This window comes from Rana temporaria, chromosome 3, assembly GCF_905171775.1.
Source record: "Rana temporaria chromosome 3, aRanTem1.1, whole genome shotgun sequence".
Classification (NCBI taxonomy): Eukaryota; Metazoa; Chordata; class Amphibia; order Anura; family Ranidae; genus Rana; species Rana temporaria.
The window spans coordinates 492,871,389-492,891,808 of NC_053491.1; the positions used below are offsets into that span (position 1 = coordinate 492,871,389).

Sequence of the window (20,420 nt, forward strand, 5' to 3'; positions counted from 1 at the left end):
GAGGGACCCCTGGAGCGCCTGGATCTTTTTACGTTTGGGTGATGAAGAGGGACCCCCGGAGCCAGTGGCGTCACTATGGGGGCCGGAGAGGGCCATGGCCCCCCAACATTATACTGTGCCCCCCTAAAATAAACGGACACTGGGACCAGTATGGAATTCAGGGGACAGGGATGGACTGAGCTGCCATATCGCTGGCTCTGGTTCCTCCTCCACCTGGCCACTGGTTGCTAGAGCCGCCTGGCATCTAACAACCAGTGACGTCAGAGCCAGCATTAGTAGTTCTCTCTCCCCTCCCTCCTCTCTTGCACGCGATGGGAGATCAGCTGCTTCTCCCCTCCCTCCTCTCTCGTACGGGATGGGAGAGGAGACACATTCAATCTGCTCCTTCTCTTTCCCCCTCCCCCCTTTCCCCCACCACCGCTGCCGCTCTCATTCTGTGTGTGTACTGTGGGAAGTGTGAGCTCGGTAGCTTTACACTAGACCTCCTTCAGACAGAGCCCCCCAGATCACGTTGGAGCTGAGCCCAGACTGAGTTCTTTCATTGTATAGAGCAGGGTTTCTCAAATCCAGTCCTCAAGACACCCCAACAGGTAATGTTTTCAGGCTTTTCCATTATTTTGCACAGGTGATTTGATCAGTTTCACTGCCTTAGTAATTGCCACGGCTGTTTCATCGGAGGGAAATCCTGAAAACATAACCTGTTGGGGAGCCTTGAGGACTGGAGTTGAGAAATACCTGATAAAGGAGGGCCCCTGGAGCCCCTGGGCTGGTGATGGCTTCCACATAAAGTGGATGAAAATGGGCAAAGACTGACAAATGTGGAATAAAGGAAACTCATGGGCTAGCTTAGCTTGTAAGGAGGTCCAAGGAGCCCCTCGCCACACCATTTCAAGGTAATTCTCAGAGGGCCTCCAATTCCCAGAATGCCATTGCTCTATTGGATCAATGACAACACAACTTCTTGGTCCACCCCCCTCCTCACCCCTGCGTTTTCTATTGACTGTATGTGTACCTGGAGCCACAAAGTAAGGTGAACCCCCAGGTTTATAAAAAAAAAAAAATTAATGTAGCACCCTGGGGTTTAGTCAGGAGCTCCTCGACACATTCCTTGTCAGGAGTAGCTACTGTAGTTAAAGCGGGAGTTCACCCATAAAAAATGTTTTACCCTTAGATGAATGCTCATTTTGTGAAGGAGAATCGGCTAGTTGTTTTAAAATCGAAGCTGTACTTACCGTTTTAGAGAGCGATCTTCTCCGCGGCTTCCGGGTATGGGTCTTCGGGACTGGGCGTTCCTATTTTGAAGCGGCGGAGAAGATGCATCTCTAAAACGGTAAGTACAGCTTTGATTTAAAAAAAACTAGCCGATTCCCCTAGACAAAATGAGCATGAATCTAAGGTTAAAAAATTGTATTTCCGGGTGAACCTCCACTTTAATTACTAGGTATCCATTGACTTTTTCCTACGTTTGGCCTGGTTGTACTTTCCTCTTGCTCCACCAGGTGGCCGGGCACTTGGAGGTATTGGATTGAGAAGGACAACTCAAGGTCAGGTTATGGGAATATGGGGTGTCTCAGCCAATGGGAAGGGATTTTGTTGAATCCCTTGGCCTGCTGGGGAGTCTATGGGCCAGATTCTCAGTGGAGATACGACGTCGTATCTCTGCTTTGTGCCATCATATCTATGCGCCTGATTCTTAGAATCAGTTACGCATAGATATCTATTAGATCCGACAGGTGTAAGTCTCTTACGCCGTCGGATCGTAACTGCATATTTACGCTGGCCGCTAGGGGCGTGTACGCTGATCTACGTGTCGAAATATGTAAATCAGCTAGATGCGCGAATTCACAAACGTACGCCCGGCCGACGCAGTAAAGTTACGCCGTTTATGTTAGGCTTTTCCCGGCGTATAGTTACCCCTGGTATATGGTGGCGTACCAATGTTAAGTATGGCCGTCGTTCCCGCAACGAAATTTTAAAATTTTACGTTGTTTGCGTAACTCGTCCGTGAATGGGGCTGGACGTAAATTAACATTCACGTCAAAACCAATACGTCCTTGCGGCGTATTAGGAGCAATGCACACTGGGAGATTTCCACGGACGGCGCATGCGCCGTTTGTGAAAAACGTCAATCACGTCAGGTCACAGAACATTTACATAAAACACGCCCCCCTGTTCCAAATTTGAATTAGGCGGGCTTACGCTGGCCGATTTATGCTACGCCGCCGCAACTTACGGAGCAAGTGCTTTGAGAATACAGCACTTGCCCGTCTAAGTTGCGGAGGCGCAGAGTAAATCGGATATGTTACGCCGCCGCAAAGATACGCCGCTGGATGAGAATCTGGCCCTATATATTTGGGGAGGTCAGGTGATCTGGGGTTCTTGTGTGCCACCCAGACCGTTGTCTGGGTGGATGTGTGTCCTCTGCCCCACCCTGCTAGGCCAGAGATTGGGCCTGTCCCGGGGGCATCACACTGCCAGGCTGTGAGAGGTCCGATCCAGAAGTAAGAAGGCAGCATAGGGTTGGGATTGCAGCTTGCAGTCCAACCAAAAGTGACGGTTCTGCTGGCCGGAGAACCTGTCATGGTCGGAGGTAGAAGGGCAGCTGTCACCACTAAGGGACCAACCACCTTATTACCAGGGACCACATTGAGTAACTGAAGCAAGTACCAGAGCAGAATTCTTATCGAATGGCACGGTGGAGAATCAGGTAAACTTTAGGCGGTGATCAAGTCAGGGACCCAACCAGCGGAGGGGACGCTTACTGAGCAGCCTTGTGTGTCAAGCCAGGGACCCAACCAGCAGAGGGGACGCTTACAGAGCAGCCTTGTGTGTCAAGCCAGGGACCCAACCAGCGGAGGGGACGCTTAAAGAGCAGCCTTGTGTGTCAAGTCAGGGACCCAACCAGCGGAGGGGACGCTTACTGAGCAGCCTTGTGTGTCAAGTCAGGGACCCAACCAGCGGAGGGGACGCTTACTGAGCAGCCTTGTGTGTCAAGTCAGGGACCCAACCAGCGGAGGGGACGCTTACTGAGCAGCCTTGTGTGTCAAGTCAGGGACCCAACCAGTGGAGGGGACGCTTACTGAGCAGCCTTGTGTGTCAAGTCAGGGAGCCAACCAGCGGAGGGGACGCTTACTGAGCAGCCTTGTGTGTCAAGCCAGGGACCCAACCAGCGGAGGGGACGCTTACAGAGCAGCCTTGTGTGTCAAGCCAGGGACCCAACCAGCAGAGGGGACGCTTACAGAGCAGCCTTGTGTGTCAAGCCAGGGACCCAACCAGTGGAGGGGACGCTTACAGAGCAGCCTTGTGTGTCAAGTCAGGGACCCAACCAGCGGAGGGGACGCTTACTGAGCAGCCTTGTGTGTCAAGCCAGGGACCCAACCAGCGGAGGGGACGCTTACTGAGCAGCCTTGTGTGTCAAGCCAGGGACCCAACCAGCAGAGGGGACGCTTACAGAGCAGCCTTGTGTGTCAAGCCAGGGACCCAACCAGCGGAGGGGACGCTTACTGAGCAGCCTTGTGTGTCAAGCCAGGGACCCAACCAGCAGAGGGAGCGCTTACAGAGCAGCCTTGTGTGTCAAGCCAGGGACCCAACCATCGGAGGGGACGCTTACAGAGCAGCCTTGTGTGTCAAGCCAGGGACCCAACCAGCGGAGGGGACGCTTACAGAGCAGCCTTGTGTGTCAAGCTAGGGACCCAACCAGCGGAGGGGACGCTTACAGAGCAGCCTTGTGTGTCAAGCCAGGGACCCAACCAGTGGAGGGGACGCTTACAGAGCAGCCTTGTGTGTCAAGCCAGGGACCCAACCAGCGGAGGGGACGCTTACAGAGCAGCCTTGTGTGTCAAGCCAGGGACCCAACCAGGGGAGGGGACGCTTACAGAGCAGCCTTGTGTGTCAAGCCAGGGACCCAACCAGCGGAGGGGACGCTTACAGAGCAGCCTTGTGTGTCAAGCTAGGGACCAAGCCGGTCAGCAGGGGTGAAGATTGAAGGTAACCAAAGTGCCAAGCTAGGGACCCAGCAGGGTAGTGTGGGTGACACTTGAGGGAGATACCACCGCAAAAGCCTCGAGGAGCTCACAGGATTCAGAGTTTGTGAATCAGAGGGTCCAGTGAGAGACCAGGAGCTCAGGGGACTGAAGAACTACAAGTAGAAGTTGTAGTAAAGCTGAGAAAACTGATACTTTGAGTTAGTAACAGTTTAAGTACTGTTGTTATAGGAGACAGCAATCCTGCATGTGCAGAAGTGGCACCTTGCTGGGGTCTTTCCCTGTACAGCTGTCCTCCTATTGAAGTCTCGGCGTCTGGCATTTTAAATTGCAACTACTTAAGGGTGTCCTGGCCCTAACCCTCTTTCCCTTGCAAAATATAAAAAGGACTGTCAAAGAAATAAAACCTCATTTACATCCAAGAAGTGTCTGGCGCCCAATGACTTTTACCACCTTTGCACCCACTATGTCTCACAACCCACCACGTATTGAAGGATGTCAGCTATAAGCTGTGTCCTCTCCAGACTCACAACTCACAATGAACAGGGTGCATGCCACCAACATGGCTTTCACTGTGACATGGAGGTCCTGAGGGAAGCTAATGATGTAGGTGTCCTTGTTGATGAACATCTCCCTGAAGAATCCTCTCCACACCCGTGTGATGACACCAATTTGTGCCGTTTTATCCCCGGATATCACCTGGAAGATGAGGAGGGAGGGGCCACATAAAGAAAACAAAAAAACAAGCATATTAACAGTAATTTTTGTAGATCTGTTCTTGTAAAATGTCAAAGTCTCCTCCCCCTGATCCAGCGCCAGGTCCCCTCTCCGGCTCTCAGCAGGGTATCGGCTAATCAGGAGACAGCTCTCCTGATCACTGCCAATCAGGAGACAACCCTCCTGATTGGTGCTGCTTCAAATTCTAAAGCGCCAGGTTGTTCAGTGTTGGAGCAATGCATTGCTACTAAGGATGAGCCGAACACCCCCCACAGGTACGTCCTCTTTAAGTGCCCAGCCGTGGGTCGTGGGCTCGCGCCCGCGACCCGGTCCGAAGCTCCGTGAACCGTGAACGCGGGACCCGCTGACCCGATCGCCACTGGAGTCCCGCGATCGGTCCCTGGAGCTGAAGAACGAGGAGAGCTGTGTGTAAACAATCATCGCAAAAACTGGCCAGGTCCTTTAGCTGCCTAGAGGTCCGGGTCTTAAGTGGTTAAATATCGTACCTGCTGGGTGTCTATAGTATGCCTGTGAGGTGGCACGTGTTTAGAACTGTCCCTGCACAAAATGAGATTACTATAAGAAAAAAGTCATTTAAAACTGCTTGCAGCTTTAATGTAATGTCTGGTCCCTGCAATATGGATGAAAATCATTGGGAAAAATAGCACAGACACAGACAGTACACACATCACGTAGCTTTAGGTGCAAACTGCAGAGCACACAGTCAATACACCACGTGAGAATACTGCAGCTAGCACAATCACCTGCCTGCCAGTAAATTAGGAAGAACTGATCTAGCTAAACTATACAGTGTATAAATATATGTACAACACCTGGGATGTATATATATCCTCTACACACTGTAAATTTAACTGACTAGCCTGCCTGCTCTATCTACCTAGAAAAAATTACTCTCTTTCTGTCTTCTCTCTTTTAACAACCGCAACTCACTACACAAGGCCGACCTGCAGGCGGCCTTTTATAGTGTGGGGCGTGTACTAAACCCCCTGAGCCAATTATGGCTCTCCGTTTTTTGCAAGCTGTGATTGGCCAAGCATGCGGGTCATAGTGCATGCTTGGCCAATCATCAGCCAGCGATGCACTGCGATGCCGCAGTGAATTATGGGCCGTGAAACGCAACTCGAATTTGGCGCGAATGGCCCAAAACGTTCGTAATTCGACGAACGATCGAACATGCGATGTTCGAGTCGAACATGAGTTCGACTCGAATACGAAGCTCATCCCTAATTGCTACACCTAAGCAGAACCCACTGCTGCGGATGCACCCTTTCTTTCTACTCATTCCTTGTGCCATCTGTCCACCTGTGTCACCCTGTGCCCTCCAAGCATCCTATGCTCTCAGTCACTTCAGAGCATCTTGCACCTTCCAGAACCCCCATCCTGTGTCAACCTGTATCACCCCATGACCAGGGGCAGACTGACCATTGAGGCAATTGGGGACTGCCTGAGGGCCCCATGCCACTAGGGGGCCCCATGAGGGTTGCCAGGCTCAATAAAACCAGGGACAGTATGTCAAAATCTGTGTTTTTTTACATCTGTCCCTGATATGTCCGAAACCGACATGCTTTTGATGCACTGCCTCCTGGCGTGGTGGCCATCTGTAAGCCCAGGGGCCCCATAATCTTCTATTGCCCGGGGGCCCCATGAGTTGTCAGTCCGCCCCTGCCCATGACCCTAGAGTATCACAGATCAGAGACAAAATCATTTCACAGCATTTTGGGCGGGAGACTTACCTGATAATAGGCATCAGACATGAAACTTTCTCCCCATCCCGGACCTTTGACTTTAAGATAAATAAGTCCCGAGGGGTCTGAGATGTCAAAGGTTGAAGAGAAACTTGCCCACGTTTTATCTATGTAGCCGAGAAGCTCACCGGTGGAACTGGAGACCTGCAACTATAATAAGGAATGGTCATGATGTAAATGTTCAGCTCAACAAAACCTCCATTGTGTGACTAGGGACTGAGTGGTGAGTCCTTCACCAGTCACTAATGGTCTGGGTTTCATAGTAAAGTGGGATGTCACGTCACCGGTCCTAGATGTCTATGTGAATTATATGTCACCATTCCTTGAGATCTCTGTCCCGTAGCAGCTTAGCCTTAGTGATCTGTGCTCTGTATTATATCAGTTCTGACTGTTCCCATCCACCATCTACCTATTACTAGTGACTGTGCTCTGTGTTCTGTATACTACCAGTTCTGATCGCAGAAGTCCATGCCTTGTATCCCACCAGACCCAGTAGTTTGTGTAATTGTATTTCCCCAATTCTAAAGACCCATGCTTTGTCTCCCCCCGAGCATCCTAGTGGTGGGTGCCTTGTGTGTTGCCAGTCTTTTATGTATTGTATCTTCCCAATCCTAAAGGTCCATGCTCTGTATCTTCCTAGTCATAGAGGCCCATGCCTTGTCTCTTCCCAGTTCTAGTATGGTATGTCTTCTGTCTTCCCCCAGTTCTATTTGTTTATGTATTGTATCTCCCCAGTCCTAAAGTCCCATGTCTGTATCTCCCCAGTTCTAAAGGTCCATGTCTTGTATCTCACCAGTTCTAAAGGTCCATGTCTTGTATCTCACCAGTCTTAAAGGTTCATGCCTTGTATCTCCCCAGTCTTAAAGGTCCATGTCTTGTATCTCACCAGTCTTAAAGGTTCATGCCTTGTATCTCCCCAGTCTTAAAGGTCCATGTCTTGTATCTCACCAGTCTTAAAGGTTCATGCCTTGGATCTCACCAGTTCTAAAGGTCCATGTCTTGTATCTCACCAGTCTTAAAGGTTCATGCCTTGGATCTCACCAGTTCTAAAGGTCCATGTCTTGTATCTCACCAGTTCTAAAGGTCCATGTCTTGTATCTCACCATTTCTAAAGGCCCATGTCTGTATCTCCCCAGTCCTAAAGGCCCATGTCTGTACTGTATGTATCTCTCCAGTTCTAAAGGTCCATGTCTTGTATCTCAACAGTTCTAAAGGTCCATGTCTTGTATCTCACCAGTTCTAAAGGTCCATGTCTTGTATCTCACCAGTTCTAAAGGTTCAGGTCTTGTGTCTCACCAGTTCTAAAGGTCCATGCCTTGTATCTCCCCAGTATTAAAGGTTCATGCCTTGTATCTCCCCAGTCTTAAAGGTTCATGCCTTGTATCTCACCAGTCCAAGTGGTGTATGCCTTATATATTACCCCACTTTATATATGGCATTTCTCCAGTCCTAGAGACACATACCTTGTATGTCCCCAGTCCTAGAGGTCCATGCCTCTTATCTCCCCACTCCTAGAGGTCCATACCTTGTATCTCCCCAGTCTTAGTGGTGATGCCATGTATCTTACCCAAATTCCAGTGGTTTATTTATGGTATCTGCCCAGTCCTAGAGGCCCATGCCTCATATCTCCCCAGTTCTAGAGGTTCATACCTTGTATCTCCCTAGTCTTAGTGGTGGTGCTTTGTATCCCACCCCACTTCCAGTGGTTTATATATGGTATTTCCCCAGTCCTAGAGACCCATACCTTGTATCTACCCAGTCTTAGTGGTTTATGCCTTGTATCCTGCTCTCCAGGATTGAGTCTGAAAGAGTGACTCCTCCCCAGGGCAAGAACTAGCTCCAGTAGTAATCGGCGTACGGATCCTAGCAGTGGGACGTACGGCTCCTGGAGCCAGACAGGCAGGGCTTCCACCCCCAGCCTTCAGCTTCAGCTCAGCCCCTGGTCTACCCCCCTACCACGGCTGTCTGCTCTACAACTTTTCTCCGCAGACTCATCACCTGGCTTCCCCCCGGCCTACCTGACATCCCCTGGCTCCCTCTTTCATCCCCTCTCCAGGGAGCCAACAGGTAAGCCTGTTCTCAGGGCCAGCTACTGGGATCGTGGGCGGCCGTCCTTTTCAGGACAAGCCGCCACAGCTACCCGATCAGCATGGCTCTCCCCCTGCTCCTCACCCCCTCTGCTATATCCCCACATAGCCATCCATAACCAGGACTTACTCACCTACTCCCCCGCCGCAACCGCCCGCCGTTTTCAGCGTTCTCCGGACATCCGCGCTGGCCTATGGAGAGCCGCGGCAGCCGCGATCTAGGAAAGACCACGGCTTCACCTGCGGCCTAGCGGCGCACCGCTTCCAACGCCCGATAATCTCAGCCAAATTGCCCAGAAACACCCCCCCCCCCACCCCAGAAGGTTACCTGTGCCTCCTGGCCATCGATCCAATCCTCCACAGTAGCACCAATCCACCAAAACAGGCAGCCCCCAGCCTGGTTCCTGCAGCCTGGTCAGTGACCATCTTGCTACACTCAGCAACAAGGATACCCCTCATGCCCACTCCCCCCCCATCTCAATACAATCAGCACTTGATCCAGGGCCTTGTCCGATCGCCTCTCGGGGGGTCAGGAAGGAATTTTTTCCCCTGCCGTAGCAGATTGGCGTAGCTCGGCCAGGTTTTTTTTGCCTTCCTCTGGACCAAGCTAGGAGGGAGGATTAAGTTAATCTCCCCTCCATCACCCTTAAAAACTACCCCTCCACCCCCCCCCCCCCCATGGTGTTTGGCGACCATGGTTAATCTGCAATATTCGGCGGAAACCATTTGGGGTCTGAGGCGTTTTGCCGCAATACTACCAGCCATCACCAAAAAAGCACTAAGAATTGAGCGATTACTTCGACGATCAACTGTCAAGAATGTCAGCCATTCACCCAAGCCTAAGCACATATTATGTGCTTTGATCAACACAAGATCGGCAGTAAAACACCGACTGGAAATCCACGATCTTATTTTGCAATACGACTTAGACTGTCTATTCATTACAGAGAGCTGGCTCACAGCCGACTGTAACACCATTCTTGGAGAACTGCTATCGTATCATAACCGAAAACAGAATAGGGCAAAGAGGAGGAGGCCTGGCGGTGATCCACAGGAATCACCTGGCGATCACAAAACCAGTCCTTCAAAACCCCCTTCCATTCATGGAAACCCTTACTTTGCAACTGCAAACCAATCCCCAGGAAACCGTCCGCATCCTACTCTGCTATAGGCCACCTGGCCCAAAATCGCAGCTTCTCCCATCATTGACAGAGTTTATCGCCACTTACACCCTTAATAGCAAACACTTTTTGCTGCTCGGGGATTTCAACCTTTGGGCCAACTCCTCACAAGACCCCGCTGCCGATGCCTGTATTGACCACCTGGAAGGATTAGGGCTACAGCAACTAGTATGTGGGCCCACACATGCTTCAGGTCACACGCTCGATCTTATTTTCAGACAAGATCTGGAAATAAACATTTTGGAAAATGAACCGTTGCCATGGACAGACCACCATGCAATCAAATTCATAATTTCCAAAATCCCCCCCTTAACAAAAACATCCAAACCAGTGACAACACACTGGACTAGATGTCAGAAGAAGCTCCATTCTGAACTCTTCAAAACCACATTAAGGGAAAAAACAAAAACAATTCAACCTCATCAAACGGCCTCAGAAACACTGAATGCCATAAACACAGCCCTATTACAGTCAGCCGACTTAATAGCGCCGAAACGTAAAACCTGCATCCGGAAAAACACCTCTAGCTGGTTTAACAACCAGCTATCGTTACTGAAGCAAGAGCGCAGAAGGGCGGAAGCCGCCTGGAAAAGAAGCGCCTCAGAAGAAAATCTCATCATCTATAAGGTAATAACAAGAAAATACCATAAAGAAATTTTTAAAGCCAAGAAAAATTACTTTTCCAAGGCTATCAACAGCGCCCTAAACCGCCCCCGCGAACTCTTCAAGCTGGTCACTCAGACCATGAATCCCGTCTGTCTTGAAGCCCCCAATTCAGACACCCAAGAGTTCTGCAATGAATTGTCGGATTACTTCATTAATAAAATTGAGGGAATACGGGAAAGCATTCAACCAAACAATACCCCCCTCAACCCCCCCCCCCCGTAATTATTTACTTAATACCCACAAAAATTCACCACAATTAGGAAAATTCACTCTAGAACCGATTACCATCGACGACACTAAAAATATCATCGGAACTTTGCGAAACAGCACATCACCAAATGATATTATTCCAACCAAACTGCTGAAGGAATGTGCCGATATCCTGGCACCTCCTATCACGCAGCTTATTAACCAATCCTTCAAGGAAGGTATAGTGCCCTCCCAATTGAAGGAGGGCATAATTCAACCCATCTTAAAGAAACCCACCCTAGACCCCAAGGACCCACTTCATCGCCGTCCCATAACAGGCCTAAACGTCCTCTCTAAGGTAATGGAGAAAGTAGTGGTACTAAAGCTGCAACAGCATCTAGATACCCATAACCTACTTGATCCATTTCAATCGGGTTTCCGCCCCGGACACGGTACGGAAACAGCATTACTCAAAATATGGGACGACGCTCTAGAGGCCGCAGACGAAGGAGAATCTTGTCTCCTGGTTCTAATGGACCTGAGCGCTGCCTTCGACACAGTAGACCACAAACTGTTACTGACTCGGTTAGCTGACGTAGCCAAAGTCGCAGAAGGTGATTTGCCTTGGTTCTCCTCTTTTTTGGAAAACCGGTCACAAACAGTGAAATTAGGATCTTTCACTTCTGAGAAACGCACGGTACCGTACGGAGTCCCTCAAGGATCACCTCTGTCGCCAGTGCTGTTTAACATCTATCTTCGTCCTCTTTTCGAAATCATTAGCAGCCAAAAACTGCTTTATCACTCCTATGCAGACGACACGCAACTGTATTTCCGCATTTGCAACAAAAAGGATCACCATCTCAATCTAGAGACATGCCTCTCTTTGATAGAGGACTGGATGACAAAGAGTTATCTTAAACTCAACGGAGCGAAAACAGAACTTCTCCTGTTTCACGCCAAGCGTATGAATCAATCTGCAACAACCTGGATACCCCCACCCATTCTGGGCAAAATCATCTCCCCTAGCGCCAAAGTCAAAAGTCTCGGGGTCATCTTCGACTCCCACATGACAATGGACGCACAAATAGGGTCAGTAGTCAGTGGATCTCACCATCTGTTGCGCCTACTACGCAAACTCACCCCTTTTATTCCCAAAGAAGACATAGCAGTCGTGGTGGGAGCTATTGTAAACTCCAGATTGGACTATGCAAACGCCCTTTACCTCGGACTCCCAAAGTACCAAAGTGCAAGTCGTTCAAAATACGGCCGCCAGACTAGTGACTGGGAAAAAACCCTGGGAATCAATCTCACCTTCACTGAGAGCCCTTCATTGGTTGCCAGTTAAAGACAGAATTGTCTTTAAAGCTCTCTGTCTAACGCATAGATGTATCCATGGGAATGCTTCCCATTATCTATGCGAAAAAATAAAAGCTCACAACTCCAATCGCATTCTGCGATCCACCAACCAAAATCTGCTCCTGATACCGAAAGCCAATTACAAGTCCAAAGGAGAAAGAAGATTTGCGGTCCAGGGTCCCAGACTATGGAACGCTTTACCAACCAGCATTCGGTTGGAGGAAAACCATTTAGCTTTCAGGAGAAAGATCAAAACTCATCTCTTTTGATATCAAAGGAGACAGGAACATCAAGCGCCCAGAGGCGATTTAGTTCGCATGTGCCGCGCTATATAAGTTTTTCATTCATTCATTCATTCATTCATTATCTTACGACAGGTCAAGTGGTTTATGTGTTGTGTCTCCTTAGTCCTAGAGGTCAATAGCTTGTATCTCCCCAGTCCTAGTGAAGTATGCCTTGTAGCTTACCCCACTTCTAGTGGTTTATGTATTGGATCTACCCACTCATTGAGTGCCATACCTTGTATCTCCCCAGTCTTAGTGGTGATGCCATGTATCTTACCCAAATTCCAGTGGTTTATATATGGTATCTCCCCAGTCCTAGAGGCCCATGCCTCATATCTCCCCAGTTCTAGAGATTCACACCTTGTATCTCCCCAGTCTTAGTGGTGGTGCTTTGTATCCCACCCCACTTCCAGTGGTTTATATATTATATCTCCCCAGTCCTAGAGACCCATACCTCATATCTACCCAGTCTTAGTGGTTTATGCCTTGTATCTTATGACAGGTCAAGTGGTTAATGTGTTGTGTCTCCTTAGTCCTAGAGGTCCATAGCTTGTATCTTCCCAGTCTTAGTGGTGTATGCCTTGTATTTTACCCCACTTCTAGTGGTTTATGTATCGGATCTACCCAGTCCTGGAGGTCCATGCCTTGTATCTCCCCAGTCCTAGAGGCCCATAGCTTGTATCTCCCCAGTCCTAGTGGAGTATGCCTTGTAGCTTACCCCACTTCTAGTGGTTTATGTATTGGATCTCCCCACTCCTAGATGTCCATACCTTGTATCTCCCCAGTCTTAGTGGTGATGCCATGTATCTTACCCAAATTCCAGTGGTTTATATATGGTATCTCCCCAGTCCTAGAGGCCCATGCCTCATATCTCCCCAGTTCTAGAGATTCACACCTTGTATCTCCCCAGTCTTAGTGATGGTGCTTTGTATCCCACCCCACTTCCAGTGATTTATATATTATATCTCCCCAGTCCTAGAGACCCATACCTCATATCTACCCAGTCTTAGTGGTTTATGCCTTGTATCTTATGACAGGTCAAGTGGTTAATGTGTTGTGTCTCCTTAGTCCTAGAGGTCCATAGCTTGTATCTTCCCAGTTTTAGTGGTGTATGCCTTGTATTTTACCCCACTTCTAGTGGTTTATGTATTGGATCTACCCAGTCCTGGAGGTCCATGCCTTGTATCTCCCCAGTCCTAGAGGCCCATAGCTTGTATCTCCCCAGTCCTAGTGGAGTATGCCTTGTAGCTTACCCCACTTCTAGTGGTTTATGTATTGGATCTCCCCACTCCTAGAGATCCATACCTTGTATCTCCCCAGTCTTAGTGGTGATGCCATGTATCTTACCCAAATTCCAGTGGTTTTTATATGGTATCTCCCTAGTCCTAGAGGTCCATGCCTCATATCTTCCCAGTCCTAGAGACCCATACCTCGTATCTACCCAGTCTTAGTGGTGTATGCCTTGTATCTTATGTCAGGTCAAGTGGTTTATGTTTTGTGTCTCCCCAGTCCTAGAGGTCAATAGCTTGTATCTCCCCAGTCCTAGTGAAGTATGCCTTGTAGCTTACCCCACTTCTAGTGGTTTATGTATTGGAATTTTCCCACTCCTTGAGTGCCATACCTTGTATCTCCCCAGTCTTAGTGGCAATGCCATGTATCTTACCCAAATTCCATGCCTCATATCTCCCCAGTTCTAGAGATTAACACCTTGTATCTCCCCAGTCTTAGTGGTGGTGCTTTGTATCCCACCCCACTTCCAGTGGTTTATATATGGTATTTTCCCAGTCCTAGAGACCCATACCTCGTATCTACCCAGTCTTAGTGGTTTATGCCTTGTATCTTACCGACAGGTCAAGTAGTTTATGTGTTGTGTCTCCTTAGTCCTAGAGTTTTATAGCTTGTATCTTCCCAGTCTTAGTGGTGTATGCCTTGTATCTTACCCCACTTCTAGTGGTTTATGTATTGGATCTACCCAGTCCTGGAGGCCCATGCCTTGTATCTCTCCGGTCCTAGAGGTTCATGTCTTGTATCTCACCAGTCCTAGAGGTTCATATCTTGTATCTTCACAGTCCTAGAGGTCCATGGCTTGCAACCCCTAGTTGTGGAGGTCCATGGCTTGTCTCTCTGCAGTTCTAGTGGTGTATGCCTTGTATCTTCCCCCAGGTTTAGTGGTTCATGTAGTGTGTCTAACCAGTACTAGGGGTCCATGTCTTCTGTTTTCTCAGTCCTAGAGGTCCAAGTCTTATATCCCCCCCATAGTCCAGGAGGTCTGTGTATCTCAGAAGACTTAGAGATCCTCCTCTTCAAGGACAGACTTAAAGGACTGGTATGAGACAAGTTCATATTGCTATCCACCATCAGTTTTCATCTTGTTTCTCCTTACCTCGGTGTCCCAGTTGCAGAAATTGGAAGGCACGAGGAGATTTAGGACATTACATCCCTGAGTGTTGTTAACCATTAAATCCAAACGGGGGCCACAACATTCCTGCTGCTCAATGGCCTCATACAGGAGATGGCCATCAGGGTCATACAAGTCATAGGTACAGTAGCTCTGAAAAGTGCTGTTCCCTGAAAAGACAGAATTTATTTATGAGGCCGGACAGGTGACTTCAGGAATCTTCAGATATACATTCTGTCGTTATGTAGCCATCTTCATTCACCTGTCAATTCACACCATTTCTGTCACAAGGAACGTAAACATCTTTTGTGACAGCAATAGACACGTGACAGGTACTCTTTATGCGACCCCAAATCCCTCCTCTGCTCTAGAAAGCATTCAAAACACCAGGATCTGCGTTTTTGAATACTTTCAATTCTTAAAAAATGGTGACATTGACATCCCGCTAAACCTATAGTGAAGAGCCGGTCAAAGCTGCTCCTGGCCTTGTTTGGGTCTCGGGCTAGCCGGTGGATGTGCTGGCTGGTAGCTCGGGTCTCCTGGTAGGACGGGAGATCCTGAGCAAGCCACGGCAAGTTGGCAAGAATGGGGGGGGGCGTCTCCTTCCGCTGCTTGCGTAGGCACAGGCTGTGCCAGATGTGCCTAGGCACACCCTAATCACCATGTGCAGTGCCAATTGCCCCTGTTTCCTGGCACCTCCTGTCTCCCCGCTGTAGTGCTGCCAACTTCCCTCCTCTCCCGCCGGCTGCTGCGGGGGATGTTTCAGGATATTTCATTTAATACCTCCTTCCTTTTCCTGAATGAACACAGTGCGTGATCTGTATCCAGGGCCGGGACAAAGGGTGGGCAGGAGGGGTGGCTGCCCTGGGCACTGTGGTATCATGAGAGGAGGGCGTCACCACAAGCGTGGGGAGGGGTTTGGTTGGGAGGGGGAATTTGGGGGGCAGCAGGGAGTATGAATTGTTCTAGGAGGGGGAAATGGGGGGGGTAGGAGTTGTGATTTGAGGGTATTTGTGCTGGGAGGGGGGGATTTGAGGGGCAGCAGGGGGGTATGAATTGTTCTAGGAGGGGAACATGGGGGGTGCTAGTAGTTGTGATTTGGGGGTATTTGTATTCGGAGGGGGAATTTTGGGGGCAGCAAGGGGTATGAATTGTTCTAGGAGGGGAAAATGGGAGAGTGCATGCTAGGAGTTGTGATTTGGGGGTATCTGTGCTGGGAGGGGGGATTTGGGGGGCAGCAGGGGTATGAATTGTTCTAGAAGGGGAAAATGGGGGGTTCTAGGAGTTGTGATTTGGGGGTATTTGTGTTTGGAGGGGGAATTTGGAGGGGGGAGAAGGGGGTATGAATTGTTATATGAGGGGGAAATGGGGAGAGGGGTGCTAGGAGTTGTGATTTGGGGGTATTTGTGCTGGGAGGGGGTAATTTGGGGCGAAGTAGGGGGTATGAATTGTTATAGGAAATTGAAATGGGGGGAGGGGGGTGCTAGGAGTTGTGATTTGGGGGTTTTTGTGCTGGGAGGGGGTAATTTGGGGGGAAGTAGGGGGTATGAATTGTTAAAGGGAGTTGAAATGGGGGGGAGGGGGGTGCTAGGAGTTGTGATTTGGGTTTTTTTGTGCTGGGAGGGGGTCATTTGGGGGGAAGTAGGGGGTAAGAATTGTTATAGTTAGGGAAAATGGGGGGAGGGGGTGCTAGGAATTGTGATTTAGGTGTATTTTTGTTGGGAGGGGGAATTTGGGGGGCAGCAGGGGGTATGAATTGTTCTAGGAGGGGAAATTGGGGGTGGGTGCTAGGCAGGGATGGACTGGCCATTGGGACTACAGGGAGTTTCCCGGTGGGCCGATGGCTCAGTGGGCTGGCTTCAGTGACAGCAGACCGCCTCCCCCCTCTGCTCCTCTGTCTCTCCCTTCCTGCAGCGCTCACCTCCTCTCCCTTCCCGCAGCACTCACCTGGGGGGGGGGGAACAGAGAAGCAAGGGGAGGACTAGAGGAGCAGGGGGGACAATAGAGGAGCATGGGGGGGAGGGGACAGACAGCTGACCAAACAGCTATGGCCTGGGAGTTTCTCACTTCTGCCTAATCTTGTCCCATAAGGGGGGGCACTGAACTGATTCTTTGCCCCGGGTGAAATAATGTCTAGCTTCCCCACTGGTACTGCCTATAAGAGTACCAGTACCAGCCATTCTACTCTAATAAAGTAGTATGGCTAGTGGCTAGTAAAGGGGAGAGGGGGCTTGGGTGGCCGGGGGGGGGGGGTGCGGGAGTTGTCCGGACGCCATGGGAGAGACCTGTCAAAGTGGGCCAGTCTGGATGAAGTCCAGGGCCAAATGTTTGCCCCAGTCCATCCCTGGTGCTAGGAGTTGTGATTTGGGGGTATTTGTGTTCGGAGGGGAAATTTGGGGGGCAGCAGGGGGTATGAATTGTTCTAGGAGGGGGAAATAGGGGAGAGGGGTGCTAGGAGTTGTGATTTGGGGGTTGCTAACCACAACATACATGGCCATTCACAACATCGTCCCCCATCTACATCATCAACCTCATCTGCAGATATCACCCAAATTGTCCCCTCCGCTCCTCCCAGGACCTCCTGCTCTCTAGCTCTCTTGTTACCTCCTCCCCATGCTCGCCTTCAGGACTTCTACAGAGTCTCTCCCATCCCCTGGAACTCCCTGCCCCAGTATGTCTGATCAGCCCCTACCCTGTCCACCTTTAAGAGATCCCTGAAAACTCATTTATTCAGGGAAGCCGATCACACACCCACCTAACAACTGTCCCCGAGCCCCCCCATCAAACCATTCTCCGCAGCTATTACCTTTTGTACCACCCCCCTCTCTTTAGAATGTATGCTCAATGAGCCGGGCCCTCCTCTATCTTCTGTATAGTACTGTAATTGTGTTGTCCCCCCTCTACATTGTAAATGGGGGGTGTTGATTTGTGCAGAGAGGATTTGAGCTGGGAGGGGGCAAACATTATCAAAGCGTATCATCCCACTACAACCGAATGATGTACCAGGTACAGGATTTGGCTGCAAGTGGTTGAACACTAGAGGACCAATGAGTTTAGTGATCAGCAAATGAAGGACGCTGGGTATAAGGGGGGGGGGGGGGGGGGGGGGGGTAGCAAGGATGGAGGAGATGTCAAGAGGACGACATTTTTAGAATTATGATTTATGTTCCAACAAAAACAACTTACATGTCTGTTTCACATAGAGCTCACTGACCTAAAAAACAAAGAAGAACGAAATGTATCAATGTTCATCCATCCAACGTCATCAACACTACGGCCAACTGGACACCCTCAAAGATAACTCCGCCCCTATGGCCAATGTCCCCACCACCTCCGTCATCAAGACTATGGCCAACTGGACACCCTCAACTCCGCCCCTAAGGCCGATATCCCCACCACCTCCATCATCAAGACTACGGCCAACTGGACACCCTCAACTTCGCCCCTATGGCCGATGTCCCCACCACCTTCATCATCAAGACTACGGCCAACTGGACACCCTCAACTCTGCCCCTATGGCCGATGTCCCCACCACCTCCGTCATCAAGACTACGGCCAACTGGACACCCTCAACTCCGCCCCTAAGGCCGATATCCCCACCACCTCCATCATCAAGACTATGGCCAACTGGAAACCCTCAACTCCGCCCCTATGGCCGATGTCCCCACCACCTCCATCATCAAGACTAAGGCCAACTGGACACCCTCAACTCCCCCCCTAAGGCTGATATCCCCACCACCTCCGTCATCAAGACTACGGCCAACTGGACACCCTCAACTCCGCCCCTAAGGCCGATATCCCCACCACCTCCGTCATCAAGACTACGGCCAACTGGACACCCTCAACTCCGCCCCTAAGGCTGATATCCCCACCACCTCCGTCATCAAGACTACGGCCAACTGGACACCCTCAACTCCGCCCCTATGGATGATGTCCCCACCACCTCCGTCATCATTGCTGAGGGTCACCTCTACCCCATTCATCACCCACCAGACTAGAGGTCTACCTACAGTACAGAGAGGCCATGGCCACACTTCATATACTTCCTACACTTCATCTGCTTCTTCCTCTCCTCCACTTTGGGTTTGCCATCTTGGATATGGGAGCTGGTCGTGGCTTTCTGAGGAAGCTCACATGGAGTAGCTGCCGGTGCACAATTTCTTTGGAGGGGCGGCAAACCTGACCCCCTCACTACCCCCCGGTCACTTGATTGATCATCTCTTTGTTTAACCCATCAGCCCCGTACTTACCCCATCCAGGTTATGGCTTCATCAGCTTCCCCCTGCATCTCCTCCCAAGTCCCGGCGGTCACTTTTCCTCCCGGCCAACCGGGTCGTAGGACTCCTGGCCAATCGGGTCTTTAGACTCCCAGCATAGACGTGCGCACAGGGTGTGCCTAGGCAAACCCTAATCACCCCATGCGCATTAGTATTATCACTCTGTGTAGCAGCAGAAACATGGGAAAGATCTCCCTCTTACCGGTTCAGCCATAAGAGAAGTGTTTATGCTCTTCTCTTTCACTGTGCCAGGAGGTAGATCAATGTGCCGGGGTCATATATACGCAGACACATGCACATGCATGAGTGTTTGAGCTTTGGGGGGGGGGCACACCCTAATGCAGGGATCTCAAACTGTCGGCCCTCCAGCTGTTGTGAAACTACAAGTCCCATCATGCCTCTGTCTGTGGGATTCATGCTTGTAACTGTCAGCCTTGCAATGCCTCTTGTAGTTTCTCAACAGCTGGAGGGCCGCCAGTTTGAGACCCCTGCCCTAATGCCTTTGACTCCGAGCCAATTGGTTCTCAGGACCCGCTTCCTGATTGGCCGGGAGAAGAAGCAGGATATTAGCGAATATTAATTTGCTATTGTCACACAAGTGGGTGGGCTCGGGAGCGCAGTGCTCTGTGCCCCCGAGCCCACCCTTTTTGAAGCCAATAAGAACCTCAGGCTATAATCATGTGCTTCAAAAATACAAAAACTCCATTGGAATCCATGTGTCCAGACCACGCTGCGGCGTAATCTGTCACGGGGTGCATCCACCAATGCCTGATCAGTGTACCAGCCTGCTGCCAAGTACCATGTGGTCACTGTGACCAATCACAGCAGGTCACATGACAACTGTAAACAATTGAAGGCTTCTTTTCATGCCATCCATTATGTACCATTTTGTTGCTAGCTGTGATTGGTCACAGTGATCACATGGTACAGACAGGGCCAATCACACCTAATCACAACAAAACACACCGAATGAAGCGGTTTCATTCAGTAAGAATAATTTCTCACAGCAGTGAAATTCACTGATATAAATATTCATAATGTTTATATATATATATGTAGCGGGGTCATACTATCATGGACTATTTGATAGTTATGCATACTGTAAGGTTGGGGGTTATTAGCTCTCGTGGTATGGGCGTTTTTTCAGCGATTCACTCCAGCCAGGAACTATGGTTAAGGGCATGGTAGCCCATTTTTATTAAAAAGGCAAAAATAAGTCCAAACAAACGTTTTCCCACGCAGGGGTTCTTCTCCATCAAATATACAATAGAAAATGCTAGTCCACCTCTGGCTCTCTGTAGCAGTACCTCTGCTCTTTATCCTGGTTGCCCAGACCAGCGGACTCCTCAACATAGACCGCTTCCCTTCAACGTCTACAGCTCTGCCTCTTGCAGTCACCGTTCTGGCTGTCTCCTACAGCCTCTCTGATTCCTGGAGACCTCCTGTCTCTTCCAGGAGCTGTCTCCAACTGGGAGCCATGAGGTCTTCCCACACACTCATTATTAAGGGCTGTGTT

At 50.0% G+C, this 20,420-nt stretch overlaps 1 protein-coding gene across 2 annotated transcripts in view; it reads right to left on the bottom strand.

Annotated features, from left to right (window-relative positions):
* The window catches only part of LOC120933814 (phospholipid scramblase 1-like), a 33,307-nt gene that overhangs the window by 2,476 nt on the left and 10,411 nt on the right, over positions 1-20,420 (bottom strand). For both annotated transcript variants that reach the window (XM_040347210.1, XM_040347211.1), the window contains 4 exons: positions 17,814-17,841; positions 14,613-14,797; positions 6,455-6,616; positions 4,521-4,682 (listed from right to left, as the gene is read on the bottom strand). In XM_040347210.1, the coding sequence (XP_040203144.1) occupies positions 4,521-4,682; positions 6,455-6,616; positions 14,613-14,797; positions 17,814-17,841 (537 nt within the window). The remainder of the gene's footprint in view (positions 1-4,520; positions 4,683-6,454; positions 6,617-14,612; positions 14,798-17,813; positions 17,842-20,420) is intronic.